Source organism: Perognathus longimembris, chromosome 15 (genome assembly GCF_023159225.1).
Source record: "Perognathus longimembris pacificus isolate PPM17 chromosome 15, ASM2315922v1, whole genome shotgun sequence".
NCBI lineage: Eukaryota > Metazoa > Chordata > Mammalia > Rodentia > Heteromyidae > Perognathus > Perognathus longimembris.
The window spans coordinates 26,537,893-26,559,798 of NC_063175.1; the positions used below are offsets into that span (position 1 = coordinate 26,537,893).

Here is a 21,906-nt window from a genome sequence, read left to right on the forward strand (position 1 = left end):
TATTCAGAAATATCTTAAAGAAATTCAGGACCCACGCTTCCAGAGACTGTTCAGTATCCCCCAGTTACAGAAGGCACCCAACTCCTACCTGCAAGCTGTGTGAACCATATAGCCCTAAGAGTTAACTAACCAGGGAGACGGGTCAGAGCAGATCCACCCCCTGAAAACTGAAAGCAAATCAAACCAGGGGCAGGCAAACAAACCATAGACCATCATGAGGGAACCAGAGGCTGGAAAGAACCCACCCAAACAAGAAGACTCCTTTCCTCTTCATTTGTTTGTTTGTTCCTGTTGTTTTTAATTCTCTGTTTTATTTTGTTTTTGTGTACTTTTTTCTTTGTTTCTCTTTTCACATTTTTTCTTTGAAATTACTTTTGTTTCACTAATACCTTTACTCTTGTTGGTTGACCCTCAGTCGTATATCATTTTTTTTTCTTTATTGTCAAAGTGTAGTACAGAGGGGTTACAGATTCATCTGTAAGGCAATGAGTACATTTCTTGTTCAACTCTTTTAACTCCTCCCTCATTTTCCCCTCCCCTCCCCCCTCTTCTTTCCTCTTCCCCCATGAGTTGTACAGTTGGTTTACAACAAATAGTTTTGTAAGTATTGCTTCTAGAATGGTTTGTCTTTTTATCCTTTGTCTCTAGAATTTGATATTCCCTTCCCCTTCCCTAGTTCTAATCATTTTGATCTTGTTCTTTCTTCCTATTCTACTCTTTTCCACCTTTCCATTTCACTGAAACTAAGTCAAAATCATCATCTCCCATTCCTTTTACTCCATTCTCTTCACTACTCCCAAAGTACCCTTCTATATTTACTTCCAGGACCTCCAGACTCCACTGACTCCTGGTTATTGGCAAGCTAAATAGAGGGTATCCTTGTTCAACCTGAGTGAGTCAAAGGGGTTCATACAGCAATCCCACCAGTCCAAAGAGAACCAAACGTAAGAACAAACTTGCTCATGGCTATAACTATTTTTTTTATTAAAATTGTATTCTGTGTGGACACCAAATCTGCTTTTATAAACAAATGAAATTCCTTATGGACATAAAGAATGAGACTAAGGAACAGAGGAGGGAAGGGGTTAACAAGAGAAAGAAAAATTCATGTTTATATTGGAATCTTATTTGCTTTAGTAACTGGAGAAAGAAAATATTAACAATTCATTGCTTTCCTAATATATACATACAAATACATATTTACATATATATTTGTGTGTATAAAATACAGGTGTAAATTTGTTTATATTTTTGTAATCAGGAAATGATCATACAAAGAATGATCCATATGCCAAATTAATAGAGGAAGAATTAAATTTGAGCCAGGAGTAGGAAAGACAGACCGTAAAACTTAATGATAGCATAAAAACCAGGTGTTTCCAGTAGGAAATGAATGTAGAGTTGATATGCAGTTTGTTGCACACAATCATCATATGAAAAGAAGGTTGATAATCTATTTCAATAAGATACATAATTTCAGTGTCCTCCAGAGGAGTGTTGACTACATAAATTTAGTTTTTCATAATCCATCCATATGAGATGAAATTCTGTGTGGCGTAGTAGTAGTAGTAGTGGTAGTAGTAGTAAATGAGAGCACAACTTCAAATCAAGTGAACCCACCAAGTCAATAAATTATAATGGTGGTCTCATGTGTTCTGTTGCATATCTATATAAAGATATCCAGTTGCAAATAATAGGTGTCCATGTGAAAAGAGTGACTGAAACATTTTATTCATTCGGCAGTAGTATTTTAATTATAGAAGAAATATGACTACTGCGCAAGCACTAATCACTAATAGGAAGCGAACTAAATTCCATGTCCTAACCAAAATGCAACTGATCCATGAGCCAGACTGCCTCCCTACTGTATTCTTTGGAGCTTCCTAAGACTACCATAACTCAAGAAAATTCCGAGTGGCTTACTAAAGTCTAAGCAGATGATAAATACATATGTCAGGAATCCTAAAAAGGTAAAACAAGAGAACATGAAATAGATTTTAAAAAATTAATGGAAAACAATTGTTTTGAAATCCTTTTAACAATGTTTCTCTTTCGTGTTTAAAATACTGAAGGTGTTCAGATCAATAGCAATTATATAAATTATCTTAGCCAATTTTATAATGAATCTTCAAATGCTCAAGAAAGTCTTTTTTTCTTCTAAGTTTGGTGAGTATGATATAATCATTTTAATCTTGAAGTACATATAGTTGTGACGCTAAAGAGAACAGCATAGGGTTTTAGTAATATTTGATGAGGTAGGTGAGAGATACAAGAAAGAATATGGAACAGTAACCACTACTATGCTCTGAGGAGAATCATTATCACTGTAATTATGAGGAAAAGTGGGAGAGAAAAATGTACTTATTTACCTGCATAGCTACCTTAATTCATCCTTCTATAAGTTTCCACCATTATCCATTTGGAGGTTATGAGAAAGATCTCCAAAGATAGTCCTCATTTTCCTTAGCAATACGTTCTTGCTGACTTGCCTTCCTTTTCATAGAGTACATAAAAACTATCAGAGGAGTGTCTATAAGCTTCTCCACACTACCCACCTCCCTGTGTTACTGCCATCTCTGTGGTCTTCTCTACCCAAAGGAAAACCCACTCCTGTTCAAGGCTTAGGGAAATTTTGTGCCTTCATCCCCCCTGCACCATATTCAAGTCTATAGTTCTACCATTTCAGCCCATTGTTCCTTACAGCATCAATTGAATCCACTTCTCTCTTTCTATAAGAACAACAATAAAAATCTCTGCCTCTTCAATTTCTCCTTCTAACTACTGTGCCTCATTTCTCTGCTCTCCTTTACAGAAATAAAACTCAGAGAAAGTTCCTCTGTATTTATTGACTTTTGGGTTTTTTCCATCAGTATCTCTTGACCCTTCCTAATTAACTCTCTCTTCTGCCTTCTCACTTGAAATAGTCTTACAAAGCTGAAAGATGTGTTTATAAATCTAATGGCCATTTTTTTCAGCATGATCATAGTGTCTTCATTGCTGAAGTTAATACACTCATCCTTGTTTTACTTTTGTTTTTCCTTGTCTATCCCTTTAGTTGATATTGTTCCTTTATTCTAGTTTTACTTGTACTTAATCCTTTGCTCATATCATCCAGTACTAGCACAATGCAACAAGTCTAATGCTGTATCCTAGACCTCTCTCTTGAATTCTGGGTTCCATTGGCCTAGAACAATCTCAATTTAGATGTCTAGTAGGTGTTAAAATTTAATCTTTCTTATCTGGAGCTCCTAATCTCCTCATTACGAATGCTCATCCAAGATAATTATTTTCCTTTTAATTAATATTAAATCCATTCTTCTAGTAGTTTAGGTCAAAACCTTAGAGAGTTTTTGTTCCTCTTTTTCTCTTATACTTAACATCCATCATTTCAATATAGCCTATGAAATGTGCCTTTAGAATACAATAGGGATTCATCTTGATTTCATCATCTCCATCAATACCAGAATGATCCAAATTACTGTCATCAGTTACTTGTGCTCTTCCAAAAGCGCCCTGATTGGTATTTCTGCTTCCAATACTTCTCATTTGGTCTTTTTTTTAAAATTTGGTGGCTATATTGTCTCTATTAATAAGGAAGTTTAAGGCCAGACATGATAGAACTCACCTACAATAGCAATACTTAGAGCTGTACCAGGAAAGTCACTCACTGAAGGCCAGCCTAAAGTTGTCAGCAACAGTGGGATAAAAAGGTATCTGAGAAATGGAAATTGAGATTCACTAAGTTTTACCAGGTTCTTGCCATCTTCAGAATAGAGACAAAATTAATATCTCAAAGAAAGTCTTCTTACACACAAAAAGAGTGAAATGTGTCTTCTCAAAAAAAATGTTACGAGGCCTGGAATTTTTTTTTATAACATCTTAAAGACAAAATTTAATGGAAGGGAACATTATTGATGAGGGAAAAATTGGGAAACTTTAGGAATGGGTCAGGATTTGTAGAATAGCATTTTAATTACTCCCCTTCTATGCCTTACACATTATGGGAACAGCTAATTTTATAAGGCTGATGATATGAACATGTCATTATAATGAGGTAAAGGGAAGTATTTGTTTCTGATGTTCATTTGGATCACAGTCAATTTTGGGTGGTCTTGCTTATTATGGCTTCCACTGTCATATGATATCCTTGTATAATGCAGCTGTGTGGTTCCATCAGCCTCAGTTACCATTGAGCCTGCCTCTATTTTACATTGAAAATATATATACTGCAAGGAGTCATCAACTAGAACCATTGTCTGGGAAGAGGCAAAGTAATCAAAATGAGTACCAACTTAGTTAAAAACAGAAGGGAAGCTCATTCAACTTGGTGTGGGGTGAGGGGTGGTGTGCTGATGTTTGACAGAGATGGGCACTCTTCTTTAGTTTTTTCACACAAGGTTAAAGAAAAGATAGTGTCATTGGAAACTAAGAAGACTCAGCATAATAAGTAACATTGAGGGATTTGGGATTTAGCTAAGTGGATGAGAACTTGCCTAACAAATGCAAGGCCCTAAGTTCGGTCTTCAGCTCTGAAAAAGAAAGAGGGGGCAGGGAGGGAAAGAAGGAGAGAAAGAGGGAGAGGAGAGGGAAGGAAGGAAGCAAGGAAGCAAGGAAGGAAGGAAGGAAGGAAGGAAGGAAGGAAGGAAGGAAGGAAGGAAGGAAGGAAGGAAGGAAGGAAGGAAGGAAGGAAGGAAGGAAGGAAGGAAGGAAGGAAGGAAGGAAGGAAGGAAAATAATGCATAAATAATTACAATTCTCTTAGGCTTGTTTGATGAGGATTTTTTCTGGGCACTGGTGGCTCAGGACTGTAATCCTAGTTACTTAGGCAGCTGAGATATGAGGATTGAAGTTTGAAGCCAACCCAAACAGAAAAGTCCATGAGAGTCTTATCTCCACTAAACTACCAAAAAGCCAGAAATGGAGCTGTGGCTCAACTGGCAGAGCTGTACTTTGAGCAAAAGAAATTCTGGGACAGTTCCCAGACCATGAGTTAGAGCCCAAGAGTGTGTGAGTGTGCATGTTCGTGCGTGCACACACACACACACACACACACTGCCTCCATATGAGTTCATCTATGTTCTTTAAGCCACTGTTGCTTGCAGAGTAATGAAAATGCTAGCCAACTCATTAGGAGGCTAAGAGTGGGAGGATCAAAGTTCGAGGCCAGCCTAGGCAGAAAAGTTCTTGAGACCACTATCAACCCATAGCTTCATATGGTGTCGTGTGCCTGTTATCTGAAGCTACATGGCAGGCTGATATTGGGAGATACTTGGTGCCAGGCAAGTCTGGGAAACAAAGTCAACAAAAGTGTCTCTACAGAGAGAAGCTGGCTATGGTGCAGTGATAAGAGGAAGGCTACAGCAGGTGAATGGGGACTCAGCCAATGGAGGCTTTCCTCATGGCGCATCAGTATCATGCTAACGTAGCAAGCACAAGAACCTCAGTTCAAACATCTAGTACCAGCAGTAACAAAAACACAGAAAAACATTTTATATAGTGTATAATGTGTAACAGAATTCTACCTCAGTCAATCACAATTAATATTCATCATTTGTTATAAAGCAAAGCCGTAGTATTTTTTTCTTGGTAACAGGCAGAAATTCTACAATTACTCTTTGTTAAAAAATCATCTTTGTTCATTCCAAAGTCTATTCAAGAAAGTGATTTAAATAAACAGCTTTGAGTTGTGACAGAAATTAATAGGAAAATATTTAATTTTCCTGGATTAACTGAAAGATGAGAATGTGCTGGGATTGTTGGAACACAGCCAAGGACTAAGCCTCTCAGACTGAAGGAAATGTATTGGTTACATTATACCCCTCATCACCCATTAGAACAGAAAGAGAACTATGGCAGCAATAGTGTCCTTATTTTAATGCATATACATTTAAAGAGAATATTGTCAACCTTAAATGTTGCACACATTAATGATTATTAACAACAAAATCTGTAGGCCTGGGGTGTGGGACTATTCTCAGAAGGCAATTGGTCTGGAGTCCAGCTTCAATGTCACAACAAAAACAAACAAAATCATGTCAAGTTCAAGTCTGAAGGAGATACATTTATGAACACATAAATGGTGATGCAATAAAGAATAGAATCATTTGGCTGAAAAAAATCACAACAAAATCCTGTCTAGAGTTGAAAGATCAAAGTAAATGACGTTCATTGACCTGGGCTGTTTCACCACAGAAGTTAAGGGAAGAAATTTCCTCCTCAATCCCACACTGATTGAGTCTTACAAATCAAAGCTTGGCTTTAAAACAACTGGAAGGGACAACGTTCAAGAAATCCATTATTATGCTATGCATGATTTCTATGTACCCATTGACGGATCCTATATTTTATTTTGCTTTGACACAGATGAGGAGAACACTGAGGTACCTTCAATACTCAACCCCAAAAGAAAATGAGTTCTTAATACACATTAAATTTATTGACTCATAAATTTGGTTAAATTCATTGTTTCCATCCAATCTTTGTTCTCTCCATGTATCAGCTTAGAATTAAAGCATTCATATATGGTCTGCATACGTATATACATACATCTAAATATGTACAATTACATGTATGTGTTTACACCCATATAAATGTATTTCTAAAAAGCAATGTCCTTGAAAAATTGGGAAAAGGTGGGCATGAATGCGCAAAAGGAGAGGTTGACTTTGAGCAGTGGTAGTTCTCCTATGGGGTAGGAGAGAAGGCCAGAGTGATGGCACAAATGCAGTCAAGCAGGTAGTGTAGTGAAGCTTCTAGAGCTCACCTTGAAAGTTTCCACATGCTCTGTGAAATAGAAAGCAAATCAACAATGGACCATAACGTAAGAAGCTTGAACAGGTATAAAAGTATTGCCAAAGAAAATAAGAAAGTGAATGGATTGGGTAAAAGGTGTGACAATCTCTGGACATTATTCTCATAACCTCTCTTTGGAGTGTAGTGGTAAAGACTTAAAAAAGAAAGTATTAAACTAGCTATGCAACTATGTAAGTAAATTAGTTTTTTCCTCCAACGTTTAGGAGTACATAATTTTTAATACTGCATGTTGCCTTATTATAAATATTGAGAGCCTAGTATTATGGTTCCTGCATGTAATCCTAGCTAATGAGCATGGTAAGATTGGGAAGATAGTAGTTCAGGGGCACCCCAGACAAAACAATCCGTGAGAACACATATCTACAGAAAAGTCTAGGTATTTTAGCATGTCTGTTATCCTAGCTACTATGGACAGTACAATTTGGAAGGTTATAGTCCAGGAAGACTCAATGAGAGTGAGTCAAAATAACTAAAAAATAATCTTAAAAGTCTAATCTCAAATAACTCAATCTCAAAAAAACCCACAAAACCTCAGAAATAACTCAAGCAAAGATAGGTCAAGTTATGGCCCATGGCAAAGAATTTGCCAATAAGTGTGTATCTTTGAGTTTAAAACCCTAATATTTCTATGATTTAATTAAATTTATTTTACTATTATTTATTTTTATTTCTGGTGTTGGTCCTGTGGCTTTAACAAAGGACTTGGGCATTGTCCCTGAGGTTAAGGCTAGTGCTCTACAACTTCAGCCATAGATACTCTTTTGATTTTTCTTTGGTGATTAATTGGAGATAAGAGTTTCATAGGCTTTCCTTCCTGAGCTGGCTTTGAACCATGATCCTAGCTCTCAGCCTCCTGAGTAGGTAGGATTACAGGTTTAAGCCACTGGCACCTGGTTCTAATACTTTATTAGTAAATAAAATATTTTATTCCCATCAACTAATTTTCTTTAGGACGTACAGGTTCTAATTTATCTTTACAAACATACACTACAAATGCACTATTTACATTCATTTTCATTATACTTACATTAGTCTGTATATGCATTTAAAAACAGTTCTCTTGTTTGTAGAAAGGATTCAAGGAGATGTAAATATGCTTTTTTTATCTTACATGAGCATGACACCAATTCCAAGAGGTTTTTTCTTAATATGCTCACTTATTTTATTGGGCCCTACAAACTCTGAAAGGTTTAAGCATTCTTAGTGATGATTTCTCTTACCAGGATTTATTTTGTTTGTTTCATTTTCTAAGTAGAAAGACAAAGGCTGGGAACAATGTTACTTCAGATTTATTAGAGAAGCAAATGAGACAGGCTGGAAAAAGGTTGTACACAGTTGCATCACTCTCAGTTCATTTAGGATTTTCACATAGAACAGGGATTTATATAACTGACATACTGCAAAAAGATAACAAAAAATCATTCACTAGACAGATGTGAATGGCTCCTGTCTATAATCCCAGCTATTTAGGAGGAGGACACCTGGAGAATGGCAGTTCAAAACAACCTAAGCCAAAAGGTCCAAGAAACTCCATTTCCAATTAATTACCAAAAAGCTAGACTGGAGATGTGGTTCACCAAGTAAGAAAAACATGCAGGAGTCCCTAACTCAAGCCAGGTACCAGCACTAACAAACGAAACCAAACCCTCAATTCTAAAACATTTATTTTGAGCATGTGGCATAGCTTTAATAACAGCAGGTGACATTTTCTACAAGTAGATATATGCATAGGTACCAAGTTTTATGAAATACTTTTGATTAAGCTTAGAAAGAATTAAAATTTCCAATAAAGCTTGGAAGTATTTAATAAAACATACAAAATTACATGATTTGATCTCTTTTGGTGTTTCCATGGAGTTTCTTTTGCATGAAATATTTGAATGCAAGATTAGGAAAATTGGACTGTGTGCTTCCCTCACTATAGATTTAAGTATAGAAAAACAATTAATAAATGCTAACTTGTTAATACTGACACATAACTTAGATGAAATACAGTATTTTATAAACAAACTTCATTTGTTAACAGTGTGAAGGAATTTCTTAAACCTTACAATTATTGTTAATTTTGAGTAAAAACAGAAAACAACTGAATTACCTAAGTCAAACAAATCATAGTTTCTCTGTAAGTATTTATGTAAGTGTTTTATGTATTTATGTAATGTATTTACTATGGTAGTTTATAATTTGTAACATATTTTGAAATTTCAAAATTCATGTTTCAGAATAACATATACATCTCACAATAAAAAATTACAGTACCTCCCTAAAAGTATCTAAAAATAGCTATCAAATCATACATTATAGACATGTAAAGTCAGATTAGATTTGTTAAAACTACACTTTTCTTTTGTCCCAATATGTAATTTCATATCAAGAAGCATCTTTGCTGAGAATGAGAAAACTAGTTACCAAATATAAAGTCAACAGAATTGTTTATTTTTTAATAAGTAGTTAATGATTTTTAAAATATTTTTGTTTAGATGAGGTTTAAATATGATGAAATTGTTATTGTCTGAGTTTTACAGTTTTCCACAAATAAATATTATTTAAATACATAGTTTCTTATTAGATTAATAAAATATAATATCCTATTAAAATATATGCCTCCAAAATAATTTATTCATTCTTTTGTTCATGTATTCAGTATTCAATGAATGTTTGTAACTGTTATTGGTTTAAATCTTTAACATAAAATTCTCAGACACTATTTTGAATTTCCCATTATTTTAAAAGTAATTCCCAATGTAGAGTGAGTACTGAGTTCCAATATGGATGTTAATTCAATTTCTGGCACGGTAAGAACTAAACCCTGGAAATCAGGGTGGTAGCCTAATATCTTCAGGGCTGGTTGTAAAATACTGGAAGATGAAAGGTAATAGCCACCAAGATGGTGGGTCTGTAACAAACTAGAGGATGAATATTCTCATCAAAGTTACCAGTGTATTATGTTGGACATAGGAAGTGTATCTGTGAGCCCATGGCAGCTCATAGGGATGGGGAATACCATCCTTTCATGGAATTCTTAGCATCTTCTGGTCCCTGTCATCCCAACAGAACCCTAGGAACCAGATAATAGCCACATGAGCAGAGAACCAAGGAGTAAGCTCTAAGAGCTCCCTGAGAAAAGGCACTGCTGGGGTCAGCACTTCTCAGCGGAGTGAAAAGTGAGGAGAAAATTGAGATCATGTATCAATGGAAAGCTCTACCTATGACTATTTAAAACTCCTTCTTAAACCATTCAGGGAGGCAGAAAGCACTTCTTTGGCACTAAAGAAAATAATTCTGGAAGCATAATTCTCCCTCCCCCCACCTGCAGATTTAGAAGAAAATATTTAATCTACACATCCAAAGTGAAAATTTCATTTCAATGACCCTCCACGATAGCCAACTCTCCCCCAGTCTTCTAGAGCATACCCAGAGTACACATAGTACAGTCTTGAAAGGGCTAAGTATACACACAGAGAAAAGAAGATGAACATTAGACCTGCAGAAAACAAAAATACCATCAGACAAGGAGAATGTAGGGAGCCTTCTACTGACCGTCCCCTTGTCTATACATGACTTTACATCCAAGAAACAAAACCACTAGCAGAAGTTGCTAGTGCTCCTTTTACATTCAATGAATTCCTACATATGCAAGTGTAGATGTTACTCTCTGCAAAGCCTTGTTTATTTCTTTACACAGGTCTTTGCTAGTGTCCTAAATTTGGGTTCCAGATGATCTAGAAACTCTAGCCCTTCTTCTTCTTGCCGATCACTGCAGCAGCCTACAGAGCTGGCCATGGAGCCCTTTCCCTCATAGTTATATGAACGGACATAGTCTTCAGAGTGTTTGTGTTCCTCATCTTGTGCACACCGGTACACCTTCTGTATCAAAAAAGAGCACATTTTATTATATTTTTTAAAAACACCTAACCATAGTAGCATAAAAATGATATCTTTGATTTACCTTTTACTGTTTAATTTTTAATCAGAGTGTGTCCTCTAATGGATTCCTACATGTAAAAAATGCACATGATTGGTCTATATTCTAGTCATTCTTAAAATATAGCAAATCAATAAGTGTTTCCAGCAAAGGCAGTTACGATCAAAGCTACACATACATCAAGCAACAATTTTCCATTTGAACACTAGGTGTGGATGGTTGAAAATTACATTTGTAACTTCTTCACATATGTGGGGAAGGACTAATTAGTCTGATTTTTTCTTTGTACACTGTGTTTTATAGCCTTAGTAGAGCTAAGATCAAACTATGCTAACAAATCTGAACAACAACAAAAAGGATTACAAAAAGAGTACCTGAAAGAAAACCAAAAACAAGCACTTAACATTCTATCTAGTTGATTTTGATAGTCAGGACTTCATAATTACATTGAAAGCTCATATCCATGGACAAGAGTCTACAAATTAAGACCTGTCCATCCTCTATTACAAATACTTTATTCCAGATTATTTTTTTCTGGTAACTTTTAGGAAAGAACCTATTTGCCTTTTAATTTTCCTAACCACTTTCACAATAGGCACTCAAAAATGAAGTTTTGCAAGCTATCATTTAAAACCTGAACCTCAAAAGCTTATTTTGCAATTTGGGTTTAGTGCGTATATCCGCATCTATGATGATACATTAGAAGTCTGATGGATTCCAGGCATACAAGAAGCAAAACTTTGAGGAAATCCTGACATATAAATAATATTTAACGTTCATGCAATGTGAACTTGCAGATATTGGTACTTACTTCGCCAAGTCGAGGTTGGGTGAAACTCTGCCAGTCCGTGTATGCATATCTGCCAGTTTCTACAACCCCTTGTCCTGCTCCTTTGCTGGACTCTAAGGTGTGATGGCCGCCTCCTTTGACCATCTCAAAACTTTGCTGTGTTTTGACTCCCTGGCCACCCAGCGTGCCAACAGACATACTTGTGTCACAAATGTTGGATGTCTGTGTGGGGATCCTAATATTTGCTTCCTAAAAAGTAAAGTTGGGGGTTATAAAACAAATGAATCAATATTCACTTCCATTTCCCCCACTATTAAAAAAACACTTACCTGCTATGCCTCAGTTCCTTATACATATATATAAGATAGTGATAGTAGCCTTATCTTAGATGCTATAGGTTAAACTATGTCCCCTTAAAAACTCACGTGTTGCATCCCTGCTCCCTAGTATGACTGTGATCTCGATAAAATGTCTCTGACAGACTCATTTCTGTATGTTTGATTCCCAGCTGGTGGTACTATTTGGGGAGGCTGTCGAAAATTTAGTATATGATGCCTAGCTGGAAGAAATAGGTTACTGGGGCAGGTTCTTGGGAGTGTCTTGTCCTTGGCCCTTCTCTCTCTGTTTGCTGTCCATTTGGAAGTAAAAAACAGCCTCTGATAGGCATTCCTGCCAACAGGATGTCTTGCCATGTGCATGGGGCCAAGTCATCATGGACCCTGAAATCACCAGCCCAAGTAATTGTTGCTTGATAAGATGTTTATGCTACGTATGTTGGTCATGGTGATACAGAAGTAACTAACATATGGGGCTGAAGTGATTGTAGAAGTAATTGCTTAAGATAAAGTTGTTCTATCCCTATTTGATACGTGTATTCTTATAGGGAACTGGGGGGGGCGGATTTGAACATAAATATGCACACTGTGAAAAGATAATAAAGATTTAATTTGTTTGGGCATCACCTACAAAAATACTAGAAACCAGAAGAAAGGCTTAGATCTTTCCCTAAGGCCCTTCACATGGAATAGAGTCCTTCTAACACTGTGATCTCTGATTTCCAGCTTCTAAAACCATGAGGATACACTTCTATTGTTTTAATCACTTAATTTGCACAGCTTTGTTATGATTTTCCTTTGAAGCCAAAACAATAAGACTGTGAAGTTTAAATGACTTAAAATATGCAAGGTTCATGGAGCTCTTCTAGGCATTGTAAGTGCTCAGTAAACACTACAGTTATTTATTGTTCCCACTTTTCAGTAATAACTACCTTTGGATCCTCATACAATTTAAAGGGAAATGAAATCTGATTTACCATCACTTCTTCTCCAGGTCCTTCCGTATTTGATACAATTAAATTTTGCTGGGCTACATCCTCTGGGAAACATTTCTTCTTTACTGTTTTCTTAACAGTTATGCAAAAACATGTAAACAGAATGCCTAAAAGAATACAAAAGAAACCGCAATATTCTTTTCATCTTGGTATACATTATATACTTTGATTATGAGCTATTGTTTACTTAAGTACAACCTTAAAATAAATTCTATCAAATGTGATTATTTCTGACTAAGACAGACTACATTTAAAATGTATTAGTATATAGAACATTTCTGCCTTAGATGAATAAAATCCATTTTCATAAGCCCAAACTTAACCTCTGTATATCTCTTATATCTTCTCCATTGAAAAGATAGCTTCATTTGACTGAAATTTAAGGTAGTTTATTAGTATTTAAAGTCACACAGAGCACTCAGCAATCAGAACAGTAAAATAAAGATCATTAGACACAAACATAAACAAGGAAGTTTTATAAAATCAGTGTCTGCTACTGAAAGTGCACATCACAACTACTATCATACTAAGAGAACATCCAGTTTAATATGAAACTGAAATGAAGTTGAACTCAGACACAAAAAAGACTATGAGAAAGTTTCATAAGTGAGATAGTTCTTTGTAGTTGAGAAATATTTGAATGTGAGGATTTTTTTATTACCTTTGCATCTCCAAAAAGAAATATTTAGAAAGTTAGATCTTTGCTTCCTTTAAATGCATGACTTTTCTTCAGTGGTTCATGCATGACCATTTTTACTCAATATAGGCTCCTTATAAGGTATACTAAATCTCTTCATTACTACTACAGAATATAAATACCTAAGAAAATTTCAAAACTCTCATTTTCACTAACTCTTTTTGTATTTATGTATTCTTTATATAAACTTGACAACTTGGAAGACTGTAATCCTTAATATAGGAGAGAATACTAATAATTTTATTCAACATTTTTATGCTTTTCTTGACCTCTACTAGATAGACTACAATCCTACTTTCACTTCTTGCATAGCTGGGACTACAGGCCATGTCAGTACTCTCAACTTTTATCGGTTGAGATAAGGTATCAACCACGTTTTACACAGGTTAGCCTCAAACAGCAGTCATTCAGGTCTCTACTTCGTAGGTAGCTAGAATTATAGGTCCTGAACCGAGCTTAATTTTTAAAAACTTATTTCTATTATCTTTAAGTAATTGTGTAAATGAGTTGCCATTTAACAAAGCAGTTTGTGAACACAATGCATCATGATTAATGTCAACCTTTCAATATTCCCAACCCTTTTAAGTACCTACTTCCTGGTGTTTATATTGTTGGACTATGAGTTTGCCTTTCTAAGGAATTATACTATTTGAATTCTCTCTTGAAAAGTATGCTAAGTAAGACAGGCCCAGAATTTCCTCATATATGGAAGCAAGATTTAGCTTATGAACTTATAATTAAATATGTTGGGTGCTATGGAATGTACACAAATAAATGCATTAACTGAAATATGCTAGATTAAAATTTTTATTTGGCTGTTATTAATATGTTTCTTCTATGACTCAGAATCTCAAGTCATGAAGTAGCACATGTTTATTCAAAAGGTCATGGGTACCATGAATACATATAATTTGTGTGTGTATGTATATATATATATACACATATGTGTGTAGGTAGGTATGTACATATAGACATATATGAAGAACTTTATGATTTTTTGCCTAAAGTGCCACAATTTGAATAAGTTTCAGCCAAAGACCTACATGTTGACATCTTTTTTCATACATCGCAGTACTATTGGGAGAGGGTAAAAACTGAAAGAGGCAGGACCTAGAAGTCTAGTCATTGTGGTCACACCTTTAAAAGGACCCTGGCTTCTTCCTGTCTCCCTCTTTTATCTTCTGTCTGCCATGAGATGAGCCATTTGACTACACCACAGGTGCCCTGCCTCAAGTCTAAAAGCAACAGAACCAATCAAAGGTGGACTAAAACCACTGAAACTGAACCCAAACACGCCTTTTCCTCTCACAGATTGTTATCTCACATATTTCATTATAGCAAAGGAAACCAGAACATCACAAAAACATTGCATAAAACTTCAGTTGACACTGTCTAGATCATGATACTTACATAATAACAATGCAGAACCCAGCACCATGGCAGCAATAGCCCACCTGCCAAGTATCACATTGGTTGGTTTTGCATCCCTCACACTCATTCTACACTCAGTTGGTGCTGTGCAGTCACATACTCGCACTGACAACATATGTTTTGCAGAAGCACCATGTCTATCTTGTATTTGGATAGGCACAGAATAATAGTTATAATTCATGTATTGTTTTTGACGCAGAATGGCACGTTTACCTAAAGGGGAAAATGACAGAGAGAATACATGTTGATATAACCTTTCAATAGCAATGTTGTTTCTGCTTCTCATTTGGGGGAATAGTATTAATTTAAAATAAAAACTAATGGTGAGCCATTTCCTTCCTTAAAAATGAATTTGACTTACAGAAGACCAGGAAAAACAATTGATGTTACATTTACTTACATCACACTAACCTACATTTGGCATGTTATTCAAATGATCATTTTAAATAGATTCATATAAGTCTCTATGTTGTTTTAAAATTATCTTTAAGTAGGTGTACAAAAAGCTTTTAACTCAACATGTCAATTTATGAATACAGTGCATCTTGATTAATGTCACTCTTTCCATCATCTGCCCCCATCTCAATTCTTCTCATGTTACCTGTTCCATTTTCAAACATGTACATTAACTGTTAGGATTGTTCCTCTCTGTAATCATTTGTCATTATTCCCTTAAACCTCACCCCTGAGGAAAAAAGTTCCAGATTCCTGATTTTTTTGTTAAACTGTCAAAGATAATTAGAATAAAAATCTAAGTGTTAAAATATATTTTAAAACAAGGTATTATTATGTTATAGGATAAATTTTAAGTGTATATATATGCATATACATATATATATAAATATTCTAAACATATTCTAAAGTGAAAGTTGGGACTGTCAACCAACTGTGAACTCATTGATTATGGGTTAGTGAAAATACTTACCATCCTGTGGTTCTAAAGTCCACAGTTTGGAGGCAGAATTATCCAGAAGGAATTGAAAAGGTGGACCATTGTCAGGCCCATCTGGGTCTACAGGTTCCAGAACAACATAGTCCTTGTCATGCTGACAAATGGTCACTTCTTTTTCAATTTGCGGTGGGTGATCATTAGTGTCTTCTATACGAACCACTAACGTTCCAGTGCAAGATCTGCCAACTAAAATAAATTTTTGAAAAATTAAGCTATTTCTTCATAGTGCAATGTGTTTTGTTTCTGCAACTTACACAATACATGAGTGACATCTGCTTTCAATGAGCTTTCAGACACAGAAATAATGACATGTCAATCTGCCTGTTACACTGGTTGGTTGGATGAGGGGATCTTTCCATGTGCTTTCTGAAAGGTATAATCTGTGAAGCAGGTCACTACAGAATCACAATGTGAATGACAAACTCTTTCTTCCCCCTTTCTTTATGGAGTGCATGTACATAGCCTAAGAATAAAATATATTTTACATTTGATCACGTCACCTCCTCCTCCTCCTTCTCCTCCTCCTTTCTCCTCATCCTCCTTTCTCCTCCTCTTCCTTCTCCTCTTCCCCCTCCTCCCTCCTCCTCCTCCTCCTCCCCCTCCCCCTCCCCTCCCCCTCCCCTCCCCTCCCCTCCCCCTTCCCCTCCTCCCCTCCCCCTCCCCCTCCCCCTCCCCCTCCCCCTCCCCCCCTCCTCCTCCCCCTCCCCCTCCCCTCCCCCTCCCCCTCCCCCTCCCCCTCCCCTCCCCCTCCCCCTCCCCCTCCCCCTCCTCCTCCTTCTCATCCTCCTCCTCCTCCTCCGCCTCCTCCTCCTCAGCCTCCTCCTCCTCCTCCCACTTAATATTTTCTTCTTGCTTGACTTGGTACACTGGGAATATTCTGTGCATCTACCAGGAACATTTACTCCTCTTCTTTGTTTAATAATGCTTATTATTTTTCTGGTGCTTGAGATGGAACCCAGGGCCTTGTGTTTATTAAGCATGTGCTTCACCAATGAACCACACTGCCAGTCAAACTCTATTATACTTAAATGCTACCACTCATTACACTTGTGACTTCTACTGATAACGGTAATCCTATTGTTCATGATTTTTCTCAGCTCCATGCATGGCTTACCTGAGCATAAAACATGTAGTACAATAAGTCATATTCATCTGAAGAGCCTACTGAGTTTTCCAGTATCTTTTGACTAGCTGTAACTTAATGCTACTACACTTAATGCTACTGTCCCTTACTCATTTGTTATCTATCACTAATATTAGCCCAATGCTTCACACATATTCTCAAAACATGTTTTTAATCAAGTGTACTTACTACCTTATATATGTAACTGTAAACCCTCTGTGCATCACCCTGACGATAAAATTAAATTAAAAAAGAAAAATGTTCTGAAATATTCAGATTTTATCATTTGTGAGATGATAATAAGCTTCCATAGATAGTACTTTCAAAATTAAATTTCTCATTTTTAACATCAATCAATGGTTGGGCTAAATACTGGAAAATATGTTGAATTTATCATAAGGTCAAATAAAATTCATTTTTTTCCTTAACTTGAAATAACTCTTAAATCATGTGTAGGGATTGCTTTTTCTGTTGGACAATGAAAAAAGTAAATTACTAAAAGTAATTTTTAAACTACATAAACAAAGTAGGTCCTATCATTCTTTCACAAAGGTGTTTTACAGTTACCCACTTTTCCTAAAGAATTTAATGATAATTTAGAAATTGGCTCCAGCATTATTGTACCAGCTAGTCTTATCTAGATAAAAAAGTGGAAACCTTTTTCAGTTAGGCAGAAAGTCAGATGAATCAGTTCATCTGGAAAAGCCCAAGTTCATTGTTATCTTTAATATTTAAGATAATTTGTCTCAAATGGGTAACTATCACCAATACAACAAAGTGAAAGGGTAGAACTTTTATGCATATCTTATTTTTTATGTTGATCTTATGTATTTGCATAGTTTATGCATTATCATGACAATAGATGCAAATAAAAGAGACTTATCAAATATTTTGAATGTACATATGAAATATTTTAAAATATTTTTAAATGTCTGAATGACAGAAGTGTATATTCAAGAGTTTCAAGTCGCTACAACAATGGCAGGACATTCTTTACAAAGTAGGCTTTAAAATTAACCTTGGAGATTGCTATCACAGCAAATCACTATTTTACCCTTCCTTTAGGACTTCGGTTAAATGATGTTTTCTATTATTGGATGCTTAGAACAAATTTACATTGAGCTCAACTGTTTTTAGTAGGTCAAATCCTTTTATTGTGTTCATATATATATTATAACAATCAAAGCCTGAACTCCTAAGCAAAAGGAAATTCTGGAATATGCTAGCAATTTTTTCCTCAGCAGAAATAAAATAATATGACCCTTAAACTTCTTTGTCCATTAATCCCTAATGCATTACTGGTGTACCGGGTCCTGAATTAGTAGTTATCAATAAAATTAACAGTTGTAATGCATACATTTTTATATTATAAATTACTATTACATTAATGCAAACATTAGTTACATTCAATTTTGATCTAGAAATAAGCAGATTTCATCCCAGATTTTCATAGAAATTGTGTGTGTGTGTGTGTGTGTGTGTGTGTGTGTGTGTTATTTCTAGAAAATCATACTCACCTCTATCTGTAGCCACTACTGAAACGTTGTACTGGTTGTTTTTCACAAATTTTGATTCTCGATCTACTATTTTCACAGTTTTCAAGTTTCCAGTTTGCTCATTGATTTCAAACCAGTTATCCTCATCTCCTAACTTCTGATACCTAAGTTTTATAAAGCAAACATAAGAAACTAAACTAATGAAGAGATAGCCTTAAAATTTGTCATTCCAAAAAAAATACAGAGAGCTTTCTTAAGTCTGAAATGAGTTTACATCCCAACTTAAATTGAGAAGCTATTTGAAAAGTATTTTACCTTAAACCGTCACCATTGCGGGTGTCTGGGTCCAGTGCTTTGTATCCAAGGAGTTCTTGGCCAGCTGGAAGGCCATCTTTGCTTTGGATAATTTTTACTGGGGGCTCACATTCAGGGCCTTCATCACTGTCTTTCACATTAACTGTTACAGTTGTGGTACACATTGTGGGAGTCTGCGAGTTTGCTGCTTTAGAGAACTGTGCTTCATTAAGTACACCAATTTGCAAAACAATTTGGCGACTGACTTCATAGTTCAATGGCTGTTTAATAAAAATACTTCAGTGAGTTTACATATATCGTATAATCAAGCAATTCATGATGCTAGTTTTTAATATAAAAGAATTATAAAAAAAAACAACTCCCATGCTCCTGGATTGGGAGGATTAATATTGTCAAAATGACAATATTGTCAAAGGCTATCTACAAATTCAATGCAATACCCATTAATATCCCAACACCATTTTTTAATGAAATAGAGGAAGCAATCCAGAAATTCATATAGAACAACAAAAGACCCAGAATAGCAAAAACAATCATAAGCAGAAAGAACAGTGCTGGAGGAATTACAATACCCAACTTCAAGCTGTATTATAAAGCTATAGTAATAAAAACAGTGTGGTATTGGCACAAGAACAGGCCTGAGGATCAATGGAACAGAACTGAAGACCCAGAAATGAACCTGCACAACTATCCCTATTTAATCTTTGATAAAGAAGCTAAAAAAATAGGATGGATGAAAGATAGTGTCATTAACAAATGGTGCTGGCAAAACTGGCTAAACATCTGCAACAAATTAAAACTAGACCCTTATATATCACCCTGCACCAAAATCAATTCCAAATGGATCAAAGACCTTGAAATAAAAACAGATACCCTGAAAACACTACAAGGAGTAGGAGAAACACTTGGGCTCCTTGGCACAGGATGAAGCTTCCTTAACAAAGGCCCAGAAATGCAACAAATCAAAGAAAGATTGGACAAATGGAACTGCATCAAACTGCAGAGCTTCTGCAGGTCAAAGGACATAGCTTCCAAAATAAACAGAAAGTCCACAGAATAGGAGAAGATCTTTACTGGCCCTACAGTGGACAAAGGCCTCATATCTAAAATATATGCAGAACTAAAAAAATTAATTCCTCCAAAACAAAACCTCAAAGAACCAACAGCCCCATCAACAAGTGGGCTAAAGACTTAAAAAGAGACTTCTCTGAAGAGGAAATAAGAATGGCCAAGAGACACATAAATAAGTGTTCTACATTACTGGCCATAAAAGCAATGCAAATCAAAACAACACTAACAATAACAGATGCTGATGGGAATGTGGCCAGAAGGGAACCCTACTACATTGTGGTGGGAATATAAACTTGCTCAGCCACTCTGGAAAGCGGTATGGAGATTCCTCAGAAGGCTAAATATAGAGCTCCCCGATGACCCAGCAGCCCCACTTTTGGGCATCTACTCAAAAGACTGCAAGCAAGAACACACTAAAGCCACCAGCACAACAATGTTCATCGCAGCACAATTTGTCATTGCTGAAATATGGAACCAACTCAGAAGCCCCTCAGTAGACTAATGGATCAGGAAATTGTGATATATATATATATATATATATATATATATATATATATATATACACACACACACACACACACACACACACACACACAATGGAATTTTATGCCTTTATCAGAAGTAATGACATTGCCCCATTCATAAGGAAATGGAAGGACTTGGAAAAAAATTATACTAAGTGAAGTGATCCAGACCCAAAGAAACATGGAATCTATGGTCTCCCTCATAGGGAATAATTAGTACAGGCTTAGTCTAGTCACAGCAGAGGATCACAAGAGCGCAATAGCTCTTCCCTTATGATCACATAAGATGATGTTAAATGAAATGAACTCCATGTTATAGAAATGAGTGTTATATCACTGTTGAAATTATTAGGGTGAAACGCTAGCTTTTTCTGTTGATGATCCTCTTGTATCCCCTTCCTGTGTTTGCCCTCCTGCTATCACTGTATCTCATCTGAGTGCCCTGGATACTGTATATACTGGCATTAGAACTAGGGAAGGAAAAGGGAATATCAAATTCGAGAGACAAATGATAAAAAGACAAACATGTCCAAAAGCAATACTTATAAAACCCTTTGGTGTAAATCAACTGAGCAACTCATCGGGGGGAGGGGAAGAGGGAGAGGGGAAAGGAGGGAGGAGATAACAAATTGTACAAGAAATGTACCCACTGCCTTATGTATGAAACTGTAACCCCTCTGTACATCACTTTGACAAAAATAAGTAATTATTTTTTAAATGAAAAAGAGAACAAGTAAAGCCTATAGTCAAAAAAATTATATAATATATTTTACATAGTATGTAGTATATATGAACAATATATGAAATAAATACCTATATAATATATGCTATATATTATATATTATGTTATATATTCATAAGATATATATATATACATATATATAAACTATATATTTATAAATAAAATCAGTACTGGGGATCCAACCTGAGACCTTGCACATGCCAGAGCAAATGATCTACTATTGTATTACATCTCCAGCCACAACTATCATTTTTACATTCAAAATCTTACCAAAAGTTGGTGCTAGTATAAAGATGAATAATTAGCTTCTTACAAAATAAACACTATTCCATGCAAAAATATTGATGTTAAGGTTTAACTAACTTTTCTCTTCACTTCTCCTTTAGAAGATACTGTCTTTATTTATTCACTGCTAATTTATATATCAATAAATATGCAAAACAAGTGCTGTTAAAAATTCAGATTACTTTATTAGCTATATAAAAATGATAAGTGAATTCCTTCCCAGCAAATACATAAAATTATTAGCTAATACTTAGCTATAATAGAGCAATTCTGTAGAGCACTGAGCCTGAATATCCAAGTCAAAAGTTATAACAATATTACTTAGTAACATCTTTTAAAACACATTACATTCAATGGTGCTTAGCTTTTCATCCAGTGCTTAGTTTTATATTGAATAATTAGAATGACTCCTA

At 35.6% G+C, this 21,906-nt stretch overlaps 1 protein-coding gene across 4 annotated transcripts in view; it reads right to left on the reverse strand.

The window, feature by feature from the left end:
* Positions 1-10,481: 10,481 nt before the first annotated feature.
* Positions 10,482-21,906, reverse strand: part of Dsc1 (desmocollin 1) — a 31,177-nt gene continuing 19,752 nt past the window's right edge. For 2 of the 4 annotated variants that reach the window (XM_048363231.1, XM_048363232.1), the window contains exons 10-16: positions 18,872-19,131; positions 18,578-18,720; positions 15,911-16,123; positions 14,965-15,198; positions 12,840-12,964; positions 11,549-11,776; positions 10,482-10,679 (exon numbers count right to left, since the gene is read on the reverse strand). In XM_048363231.1, coding sequence (XP_048219188.1) covers positions 10,482-10,679; positions 11,549-11,776; positions 12,840-12,964; positions 14,965-15,198; positions 15,911-16,123; positions 18,578-18,720; positions 18,872-19,131 — 1,401 coding nt within the window. Of the gene's footprint in view, positions 10,680-10,771; positions 10,808-11,548; positions 11,777-12,839; positions 12,965-14,964; positions 15,199-15,910; positions 16,124-18,577; positions 18,721-18,871; positions 19,132-21,906 lie in introns of those variants that run through there. The other 2 variants (XM_048363233.1, XM_048363235.1) reach the window with 1 other exon arrangement.